This window comes from Nanorana parkeri, unplaced genomic scaffold (genome assembly GCF_000935625.1).
Source record: "Nanorana parkeri isolate BGI_ZX_2015 unplaced genomic scaffold, ASM93562v1 scaffold760, whole genome shotgun sequence".
Lineage (NCBI taxonomy): Eukaryota > Metazoa > Chordata > Amphibia > Anura > Dicroglossidae > Nanorana > Nanorana parkeri.
This window is the reverse complement of record NW_017307028.1, coordinates 827,381-839,576: the sequence shown is the minus strand read 5'-3', so window position 1 is coordinate 839,576 and position 12,196 is coordinate 827,381. Positions and strand designations below refer to the sequence as shown.

General features: G+C 40.7%; 1 protein-coding gene across 1 annotated transcript in view; it reads right to left on the bottom strand.

Moving 5' to 3' along the window:
- Positions 1 to 836: 836 nt before the first annotated feature.
- Positions 837 to 12,196, bottom strand: part of TAPT1 (transmembrane anterior posterior transformation 1) — a gene marked incomplete at its 3' end in the record, with an annotated part of 61,686 nt that continues 50,326 nt past the window's right edge. The window contains exons 9-11 of the mRNA XM_018564564.1: positions 5,532 to 5,641; positions 3,415 to 3,474; positions 837 to 905 (exon numbers count right to left, since the gene is read on the bottom strand). Of these exons, the coding sequence (XP_018420066.1) occupies positions 837 to 905; positions 3,415 to 3,474; positions 5,532 to 5,641 (239 nt within the window). The remainder of the gene's footprint in view (positions 906 to 3,414; positions 3,475 to 5,531; positions 5,642 to 12,196) is intronic.

Genomic DNA, 12,196 nt, shown 5'->3' with positions numbered 1-12,196 from the left:
ACAGGGAGGAGAGAGAGAGACAGGGAGGAGAGAGAGAGAGAGATAGGGAGGAGAGAGAGATGAGGACGGAGAGAGAGAGAGAGAGGGAGGAGAGAGAGAGAGAGGGAGGAGAGAGAGAGACAGGGAGGAGAGAGAGAGACAGGGAGGAGAGAGAGAGAGACAGGGAGGAGACTGAGAGACAGGGAGTAGAGAGAGAGAGACAGGAAGGAGAGAGAGAGAGACAGGAAGGAGAGAGAGAGACAGGGAGGAGAGAGAGAATATAAGTAACACATCAAACAAAAGGTATTTAAAGATTGTCATTTCCCAAACTTTTTTTTTTTTGAAAGAAAACAAGCAATATGTAAAGTGCAGCAGCCCAGAGCAGAGAAGACAAACACAAATCATTTCTCTCTTAATTGACCTTGATAAACTAAAATGAGATTAAGGGCTATGCTATCATTGTCACACTGAATAAGGTTAAGGTGCCCCCCTCCCCAAACAGAAACTCTGCTTGCATCTTAATAAATACATTTCAAGGCCTAATTAATATTAATATATGTTTAGGTTCTAATTATTGCAGAATCCGCTAATTATGCGTCTAATGCAATGAAATGTACAGACAGTTTAGACACAAGTGAACGCCCGGCCTCTTATTAGTGTGTGATTTGCCAAAGACGGTTAGAATGAAACCTCACACAAGTCTGCCAGCGTGATTTGCTCTCCATTCTCTCATTTCAGACCTGTTACATCTCTCATGTTTTCTTTTGCTTGTGGCGTGTTAGATTTTAATGAAATGCATGCTAATGATTGCTTTCCGGTCTCAGTACACAACACCAGTCTCACACATTAATACTTACAAGCACAGCAAGAGGAAGAGGAATAAAGCCCATACGCCTGGAGACTGAATCACTGTAGTCAGTGTAGGCCTAGAACAAAGTAAAGAGGTGAGAGTATGAACACTGTAACCTTGCTGAAGTTTATATATTCATTATTATAAGTGACACAAAGCATAAGGCCACATGAATGGTGATGAATGCAACTCCGTGAACTTATGTCACTCTGCTTATGCTAAAATATGTAAATTCTATAAATCATTCCCGATTTCCTGGTTACATCAATAAAAAAGCCTGAAATCAAACCCTCTCTAAATTCTTAGTTGAGACAATGAAGATTCAATTATCACCTATAAAACATTTTTAAAGGGGAAACATGCACCAAAATTAGAGTTTAAAGTGGACCTATACGCTATTTTTTATTTAATAATCCCTTGATGTGTTAATCCAAAACATTCCACTTAAACATTTCCAATATTTAACTCCTTACCCAGGCTCAATGGCTGCAAGCCCTGTCTTAAAGCAGAGGTATTGGGAGAGTAAAATATACTCTACCCAGTACACTCATTGAAGGGACAGACAGTGGAGGGGGCGGGCACAGCTGGCGGTGCCTCTAGAGAGCAAGCTGTAAGACAGTCGGATGGATCCCAACAATAGTGTCGGACCTCGGTGAAGGCATCCTGTTGTGAAAAGAGGCTCCTAATGTAGAGGGGCTTTTTTTATGACAGGCCGCAATCTTGGATAAGAGTCTGGTATGGATTTTAGAAGAAGAACCAAACATTACTTTTTACATTTACGCCGCACTTGTATTCTATATATCTATGGGACTAACAGATTTACTATCACCCAAATTCAAAGGACACAAAGAACAAAGATGAATCACCTCAACACACCTTGGCTCTGTTGTGACCATGCTTGAATGCTAAGAGCATTATTTACGGATAAATGCTACCTGGAAATGCTGCTGCTTCGTCCCTGGAATGGTCAGTGGTGCCTTTCTTACCCCTTAGAGCTTGATGCCAGGGTTCACTCAGAGTCATCAGCTTGGGGCTGTCTTTCATAACCCAAAGGAGCATACACACAATTGTAGTGCTTAGATATAGCCATTCATCTGTATTTACCTTTATTCAGGATAAGCCCAATACACAGATCACCAACACCCAATTCAAAGGTTTTTAACCCCTTAGTGACCAGTAACATATATAGTACGTCACTGGCACCGGGCCCATCACTGCATCACTTCCGGTCCCACAGTTGGGTTTCGGTCCCACATGTTGGGTATTGCTGCACACGCCAGAGAGAGCAATCATTCTAGGGCCTATATTTAAGCGTATCTCAAAACTGATGAGATGTAAGGGCTTTTAAAGCGTCGTCTATAGACTTTGTGGGGTACTGAATTTTGTCGCCGTTTCACAGACGCACGCAATTTTTAACCTGTGCATGTTGGGTATCTAATTACTCGTTGTAACCTCATCTTTTATAAACAAAATGGGTATTTTATTGTGTTGTGTGGCACTACATTTAATATAAATTTAATGTAACGCTAATTCACTGAGTGGCCAGATTATGATGACCATCCCATGAGTACTTTGTTGGGCCACGAGATGACTCCACGAGATGACTTCGTTGGGCCGCCTCGTGACTCCACGAGATGATGAAAGGTGATGCGAGGAATCTGACACTGCACTGTTGCCTTGTACCAGTCTTGCCACTCTCCGTTCTGCCCTAACATTGACTAGTCGCTGACGGCCACAATTCGCACGTTCAGCCCCAGATTTTCGGCTGAAAGTCAAGTCTTTAAACACTTTAAAAACAGCTGCTCTTGAACATTTAACGAATTCTGCTGTTTTGCTGATACTCTGTCCATGGCTTGAGCGCCAACAATCATCCCACGTTCAAAGGCTGTTAAATCGCGTTGTTTACCGATTTCTTCAGAAAGAAAATCACTTCTACTGTCATGATAAACAACCTGCTTCCCTATTTATAATGGTCTGGTCTAGCAAAAATTATAGCTAATTTGCCTAAAAACGTCAGGTGGTCATAATAATCTGGCCACTCAATGTATAGTGCAACATAAAAATGTGCAAAGGCCACCATTTTATTCTACAGGGTCTTGGCTTTCAAAAAAAATATAATGTTGGGGGTTTGAAGTAATTTTCAGGCCTAAAATGTGCATTATAACATATGTGCAAAAAAAAAAGGCCTCTGTCATTAAGGAGTTAGAAAACATCTGCGCTGAAGAATCTGTGTAAGCATGGAGGCTCATATTAGCATACAAACAGTAGACGTGCTGCAGACCCTATTCATCTCTTTTGATAAAGGATAGAAAAATGTAGATAACCTAGAGCACCCCGCATCTCAGAGGCTGTAGTGGACAACTGACAAGCACTATATAAACATGTTAAATGAAAGAAGAGTCATCTAATAGTCTGATATTTTTGGTGCAGAGTGCAGCATATTACTGTGTATGGTCAGATTTGAACTGTGAGGTGACTGTTAAGAAGAATGATTATGTGTTTTATATAAAACATAGCTTGATTACCACCACTGAAAGAGTTACAGGCTCATACATTTTGCAGTAACACAGATTTCCAGCACTTACGTTTTTCTGGCGGCTGCTCACAAGTTCAAAGGCAAGACTGGCTCTGTATTCACTGTACACCTTATGGAAAAACACAGTTAGACATTACAAAAGGGCCTGTAAAATACACAAAGATTTGATCTAGAACGCTTCAGACTACCACAGAATCCAGAGTACCTTGCTTAAAATCTGCCACAATAAGACCTCACAATCATCATGACCGTTCATTAATTATTTTCCACTACACTGCAGAATTCTCCTCAAAGCACTTTCTCATTACCATGGTTGAAGTGCTCCTCACAGTGACAAATTACAGCTTTGGAGCTATATTGGCCATCACTTTTGGCCAGCTAGCTCCCTCCCCACTCCTTTCAAAACTAAGTGAAACAGCTGCAATTGAAAGAAAAATCCGCAATTCCTGCTCGGAGTTAATGCCAATCAATCAATGTTTTTGGGGCTTATTAAGACAATGAATATGCTTGGTGAAATATTTACAATGAGGGTTTGCACATAAGGAATACAATTATAGAGGTGTGTTGTGTACCTTGTGCACTTGAATTATCATTTTCAGCAAAGAGAACATCTGTGCTGTGTGGCAGACGTTCCCTAAACTAGGACACCACAGAACACCAAGTCACCAGGGAGTCACCTAGCTTGTGCAAAGTATCAGTCTGTGAAGAATTGTGGACTCTGAGGACATGCCAAAATGCATAATTATTCAGCGCTTCCCAAAATTTCAAACAAATCTTTCTAACCTTCACTAATAAGTGTGAGAGAAGACATAAGCAAAGCAAAAAAAGAGCTAAAATGATGCAATTACCATACATACATCTTTGATACAGTGGATACAGCTTGTTTGACAGTGACTAAAGATCAGCCAGACAATCTTCAAAACACCAAAGGCAACATTTATAACACCAATTAAATTATTAAAGTGGAATTCCAGCCATGTTACCCATTACTTCAGAAAACATAAGGGAGACCTGTTCTGTAGTCCAGAACTCTGTGAGGGCTCATATCACTGTTTCACAGAGTCTTATCAGGCAATTTCAGGCCATATAGAGGGCCGAGGTGCAGGGTCTAAGGAACTGCCAGGCATTCAGCTGAGCACCCTACAAAGGCTGATGGACTTTGATGTGCACAATTCCCAGGTTGCGGACCTCTGTTACACTTGAAGTGGCAACAGCTGACAAAATGCAGAACCGAAGTGTGGTACAAAATTGGCAGACAAGGCCGTTGGCAAACTGGCAAAAGATCAGGGCAGGCGGACAACAAGGATAGTAAAGAAACAGGCAAAAATATCAGGGGAGGCGGATGACAAGGGTTCTTGAGAAACAAAGGTCGTAAAAGGGTATCGGAACTGGAACAAAGATCATGGGTACTTGAGCCTGGGAACAGTGACTCACATAGGTCTTTGCTCAGGGAACTTCCCAATAACCAAGTTAAAATAGTTTTCCTGGGCATGACCTCAGGGGTAATGCCAAGCAGCACTGATTGCTAGAAATCAGCAGCAGGAGTGCAAAAACGTCTAAACACAGACTTAAAAAGACCCTATGCAGTTATCAAGCGACTTGGAAAGCTGTTGCACAAACAAGAATTAAGTATGGCACCTTGGTATGAAACAACAGACTGATCCTGCAAAGACTCAACTGCAACACAAACAGCTGCGGAGAGCGACACAGGTTGATAATGTATACAGCAAACACAATGCATGGGATTTCAGTGCAGCAGAGGTAGCACTTTCAGTTCACTAAAAGAGTTTAGAAACTTGCTGGATTTCTGTCAAATCATCAGGTATTTCTCTGTACTTGCAATGTTCAAAGAGACAAAATATGTGGAAATATACTGGGAGGCTTTTGCTTTCCTTGCTATTGAAATCCAAAATTCCAGACTTTAATCTCATCCTGCTCTCATTACTTGGTGAATCAGTGACCTAAGATAAGTAGGTAGTCAGTGAAGAATAGGAATACATGATTTGCACATACTTGTTTTGCAAGTAAACCTCATATAGTGATGCAAGCATGAGGATGACAGCCCTAAAGCTTGTATCTTTAAAAAAACTAAACAAAAACAAGTAGGCAATGGCAGGTTCTTCTATTTGAGGACGAGGGGAGGAAAAGAACGTGTTGAATACGTACTTCCGCAGTGATGTCATTAAACTTGGTTATAAAGGCATGTTTTACGACGTCCACGGCAATCTCTGATGCAATTACCATACACACATCAGGAAACAACACCCAGAGGTGATCTGAAGAAAGAAAAACACATATTAGTCTATAAAATCTCATTTCCAGCCTGTTTGTTGCGAGACTGGCAACAGCTAAACATATTTCCACAAGAACTGCATATAATCCCTTTGTTTTTCCACATGTACACAGTATGTCCCTTGCAGAGATCTAGATCGTAAAGGAGCACTCCACTAAGTACAGCTAAACCGCCCAGCTAACACAAACCTTTGGCTCCTTTTCTAAATAAAATGACTATTTATGGGGCACTCAAAGCTAAAGTCACATGCAGAATAATTATTCACATTAGCAGCCACTCCTCCTGCTCTTGTCACAGGTATCACTATGAGGGGTTCTTAATGATCTTTTTCTTGGTGGCTGCTATTGAAATTCAGCTAATTTACATATTAGCAGCTTTTTCATTTCAGAAATGCTAGTGCCTAAACCACCTTAATAAATAATATGTATACCAATATGTGCGCGATTACACAACTAAAGAGACAAAGTTGCAATCCAAAAAGTAAATAATGGAATATTCACAAAGTGCAAACTAACATGAATTAAAAATGCTACATCCACTGTCCATATAATATCTGTGATCCCAACAAGGTGGATATACGCTTCCACTCTCTGTGATTGCTCTGGATAACCTCCACCAAAAATGCCCACAGGAGTGCAGCTCATCTTATAGGAATACCTCAAATATAAGACCCTTAAGCGCCAATCCCTTTTAAGACTGGGCAGGAAGAAACCCTAAATAGCGGTAATAGTCCAACAATCTTCTCTTTCCTTAACCTCCCTGGCGGTAATCCCGAGTGTGGCTCGGGGTTAATTTTCATTACCAAAAGCAGTAACCCCGAGCCACACTCGAGATTACACTGTAACGTCTTACATTGTCCACGATCCTCGCTGTGTCCTCCGGCCGATGCCGGCATCCGCCTTTCCGGGTTCCGTCCCTTTGCAAGCGTTCGCATCGCAGGGGGGCGGAACCTGCGGGAGATTTGAAAGTAAAAAAACGAAAACAAAAAAACAAAAAAGGAAAAAAAAAACAACATCTAAATAATCAGACCGCCGGGGAGGTTAATATCCTTTTGCGCCTCAGCATCCACAGGACAGATTCACCAGCAATCCTTCAATACGTAAGGTCTCACTATGCGTTTTCCTTCCAGCTCTGACGTGCATATTATCAACAAAGAAAAGCTCCATAGTGCACATCGATAACGTATAAATACAATTTTATTTCAAATACCACTTACATAAAAGCAGAAATAAATGGCACATAAAAGCTGGCTACAGTCGCTGGAACAAAAATCCTCATAATTCTCCTAGCAGCGTGACAGTCTGTGCAGTATACTGCAGGCCCCACATGACATACAGTACATTGCGTCTCTGTGTGACTTCGTAAGGGGTGTTAAAGGAAGAGAAGATTGTTGCCGCTATTTAGGGTTTCTTGCCGCCCGGGCCTTAAAAGGGATTAGCGCTTAAGGGCTTGTATTAAAAAGGTCTTCCGATAGGGTGAGCCGCACTCCTGGGGGAGTTTTTTCACCAAGAGTGGAAGTGTACTGTATTTGCTGGCGTATAAGACTACTTTTTTTACTTAAAAACATCCTTAAAAACGTCGTCTTATATGCAGGGTATACAATGTATACCTTTAGTTCGTTTAGGCCAAGCTGGCCCAAAACGAACATCCCTAATCAGTCAGCACGCTGAATGTGCGGTAATACTGTATGTACGTTAGCTTTAGCTACATACAGTAGCTGAGCCAATCACGGCGAGTGATGTACACAACCTCTGCCAATCCAAGCAAGCTTTGTATTCATTAATAGAATACATTGCTCGCCATGATTGGCTAAGCGCGGTATACTGTATGTAGCTGAAGCTACCGTACATACAGTATTACCGCACATCCATCCATCCATGATGTTTTTAAATGGTGTTGCCTCGGAAATGGGGGAGTCTTATATGACGAGTATAGCCCAAAACGTATGTTTTAAGTGGAAAATTAGGGGGTCGTCTTATACACCCAGTCGCCTTATACGCCGGCAAATACGGTATATTCACCTTGGTGTGATCACAGATACTATATGGACAGTAGATGTACCATTTTTCATTCATTATTATTATTATTATATGTATTTATATAGTGCCCCCAATTTATGCAACACTTTACATAGTTGCACATTCACATCATTCCCTGCCCTCAAGGAGCTTACAATCTAAGGTCCCTATGTCATATGCATAATTATAAGGGCTAATTTAGACCGGAGCCAATTAACCTTCCAGCATATCTTTGGAGTGTAGGAGGAAACTGGAGTACCCGGAAGAAGCCCACGCATGCACAAGGAGAACATGCAAGCTCCTTCCATTCATGTCCGTTTGCACTTTGCATGTGAATATTTAATGATTTACTTTCTGGATTGCAACTTTTTCTCTTTAGTTGTGCAACCACACACATATTGGGATACATATTATTAATATAGGTGGTTTAGGCACTAGCGCGGCACATATTGTTGCACTTCATGGTCCTGTTTTTGTACGGGAATTAGTGCTCGCAGCTGTAATTAGTGGTTAGCGCAAAGCTGTGACAATAACGGAAGCTTATATTAAAATACCTGACAAATATGCCGTTATTAGGTTTAGAAAGGTTTCTTTATTTCTTTTAGACTCTTTAAAAAGAGAGGACTACTCTACATTGTATTTCCTAAACCACACAAGTGGAAAGCAGGTTAATTACATACCAAATAACAAGGAATTGTTGAACCAACTGAATGCTTCTGTGCTGTATTAAGCATTACGGTATGTGAATATGCTCATTTTAGAGATAACCATGCTCATTTATAGACAGAACGCACACTGCATGCGATACATTTTTACATAATTGAATCCTAACTTGGAGAAAATGCCTTCACTAAAATCATACACAATCGGTCTTGTGTACTTTAACAGCAAAGCACCGCATCCACGGTATCCCTTTCAATGTATCGTTCTGTGTTCACTTCTTACCAATCACACCAAAAATAATAATCAGTACAGTAAACCTACAGATAACATGGCGCAACAGGATTCCTATAATCGTATGCCAGTGCAGACTTCCAGGGGTGGCAGTGAGCCAATGAGATTAATATGGTGATGAGGATTCTGGGAAATTATTTTTTAAACAGAAGCCTGTTGCCATAGATGCACAAAAAAAAAAATCTGCATTTTTTTTGGCACTAAAGGAAAATCAGACGTGGTGTATACTAAAATGGAAAGGTAATTGTTAATAAAATGAAATGACAAATTGGCTTGTACAGCACTCCCATACATCTGTAATAAAAATTAAGTGGTCTTTCTATTTCCCAGATTAATTAAGAAGTGAAGTGTGTTGTGTATACAGTGTGGCAAATAATTATTTGATTTCTGCAGATTTTGTAGGTTTGCCCACTTACAAAGAAATGAAAGGTCTGTAATTTTTTTATCATAGGGGTATTTTAAATAGAGACAGAATATAAACTAAAAATCCAGAAAAAATAACATGATACAAATGTTATAAATTGAGTTGCAGTTCAGTGAGTAAAATAAGTATTTGATCCCCATGCAAAACATAACTTAGTACTTGGTGGAGAAACCCTTGTTGGCAAGCACAGAGGTAAGACATTTCTTGTAGTTGGTTACCAGGTTTGCACACATCTCAGGAGGGATTTTGGTCCACTCTTCTTTACAGATCTTCTCTAAATCCTTAAGGTTTCTTGGCTGTCGCTTGGCAACTCGAAGTTTCAGCTCCCTCCATAAATGTTCTATAGGATTAAGGTCTGGAGACTGGCAAGGCCACTCCATGACTTTAATGTGCCTCTTCTTGAGCCACTGCTTTGTTGCCTTGGCAGTATGTTTTGGGTCAAATGTCATGCTGAAAGACCAATCCATGACCCGCAGATAGTGTTCTGGCTCAGGGAAGGAGGTTCTCATCCAAGATTTTACAATATACGGCCCCAACCCTTAAGAAAAGAAAAAGCCGGAAAGCATAATGTTTCCACCTCCGTGCTTGACTGTGGGGATGGTGTTCTTAGGGTCATAGTCAGCATTTTTCTTCCTCCAAACATGGCGAGTCGAGTTAATGCTAAAAAGCTGGTCTCATCTGACAGCAGCACTTTCTCCCAATCCTTCTCTGAATCATTTATATGTACACTGGCAAACTTCAGACGGGCCTGTACATGTGCCTTCTTGAGGAGGACGACCTTGCGGGCGCTGCAGGATCTCAATCCATGGCGGTGCATTGTGTTACCAATGGTTTGTTTGGTGATGTGGTCCTAACTGCCTTGAGATCATTCACAAGCTCCCCCCCCATATAGTTCTGGGCTGATCCCTCACTTTTCTCATGATCATCCTTACCCCATGAGGTGAAACCTTGCATGGAGCTACAGAACGAGGGCAATTGATGGTTATTTTGTTTTCCTTCCATTTGCAAATAATCGCTCCAATCGCCGATAGTCTTGTATCCCATTCCAGCCTTGTTCAGGTCTAGAATCTTGTCCCTAACGTCCTTTGTCAGCTCTTTGGTCTTGCCCATGGTGGGGAGGTTTAAATGGAAGAAAGAGATTCTGTGAACAGGTGTCTTTTATATACATAACGAGTTGTCATTAGGAACACCTTCTTAGATTGACAGGACTACTCTGTTTACCACATGGCCAGTCTGTGGGAGGAGCCAGAATTGTTGGTTGGTAGGGGATCAAATACTTATTTTACTCCCTGAACTGCAACTCAATTTATAGCATTTGTATCGATATTCTGTCTCTATCATTAAAAAAACAAACAAACAAAAAACATGATAAAAATGATAGACCCTTTATTTCTTTGTAAGTGGGCAAACTTACAAAATCTGCAGGGGATCAAATAATTTATTATTTTCCTCACTGTACATTCATTACACCTTTTTTTTAAAACATCTTTTGTAGATAATCTTATTTTAGATTTGCATTGGAGATATTCCAGAATTTGTTGAACAATGTGGCAAATTATTTAGAATGTGTTTTTTGACATTGTTCTTCCCATGGGTTACAGTACCTAAGCTTTGAGGTAACCTCTCTGCTACAGTTTACTGTGTTGTCATTTCTATACAGATCCCCCAAAACTGAGCTTCTCTTTATTTTTATTAATCCAAATTAATTCCCCTGTAATGCAATTTATAAAATGTTCGAGTCCCTAGACAACAACATAAATAAAGCCCCTTTTAGTTTATGGGAATACTAATAATGGGACACAATAAAGGATCCACACCTGCAGGAATGGCATGATACTGGTGCAAGTCTGGTGCAGGAACAGGCTTGTTAGCATAGATACCATGGACATTAAACAGTGGCTAAGGCTACATTGACACTGGGACTTCTGGGATCCCTGCGACAAGAACCCATGGACTCCTGTGGCATGAATCCCAGGTGTCCCCGTTTAGATGCAGCCGCTGTACCCATGAAATAAAATGAAAGGTGACAGCGGCCCTGTCAGTGGCAGTATGCATGTGATTGTACATGGTACCATATATACAATTACATGCAGATTGCCTCTGACAGATGCTGCCGCTGTCACATGTAATTTATTTGAATGGGTACAGTGGACACATCTGTTTTCTTAAGGGACCGTAATATACAGGGGTACGGGTACTCCTAGAATTAGATCCTAATAGGTTGGACTTGATGGACTAATGTCTTTATTCAACCTCAAATACTATGTAACTATGTAACACCTGGGATTCCTGCGGCAAGAATCCATAGGTTCTTGCCGCAGGGATCCCAGAAGTCCCCATGTAAATGGGGCCTAAGTGTCAGCTAAGAAACCAGACACCTGGGAGACTCCTATATCTCCATAAATATTGTATAGTATGGAAGTGCCTACGTGGAGGGTTTAGGGAGCTCACAAAACTGAAACATTTATTTGTCGAAGCTTTTATTTCCACAATAATCATGAAACTAATGTTCAGTAATGTACACTGTCTGGCCAAAAAAAAAAAAGTGACCAACTGGATTCAGTGTTGCGATCTGGGGTTGCTTCAGTCGATCAGGTCTAGGTTCAGCAACGTTATGTCCCCAGAAATGAGGTCAGCTGCTACCTGAATATACTGAATGTCCAGGTTTTTCCATCAATGAATTTTTTCTTCCCTGATGGCACATTCGGCATATTCCAAGCTGACAATACCAGGATTCATTGGGCTCACATTGTGAAAGAGTGGTTCAGCATCAGCTATTATTTTCATAGATGGATTGGCCACCACAGAGTCCAGACCTTCACCCCATCTTTTGGATGTGCTGGAGAAGACTTTACACAGTGGTCTGGCTCTCACATAACTACTACAAGAACTTGGTAAAAAAAGAAATGCAGCTCTGACCAGAAATAAATGTTGTGACATTGCATGAGCTTAACGAATGATGCCACGTTGAATACGTGCCGTAATCGAAGCTAAAGGAGGTCCAATTAAATATTGTGTGACTTATTTTTTTTGGCCAGGCAGTGTATCTTCCTGTACATTGATAGATCCAGTTTTTCAAAATCTGGAATATATTTGTATTTTTTTTTTTTTTTTTTAAATAAACGCTTTTTTTTTTCTTTTT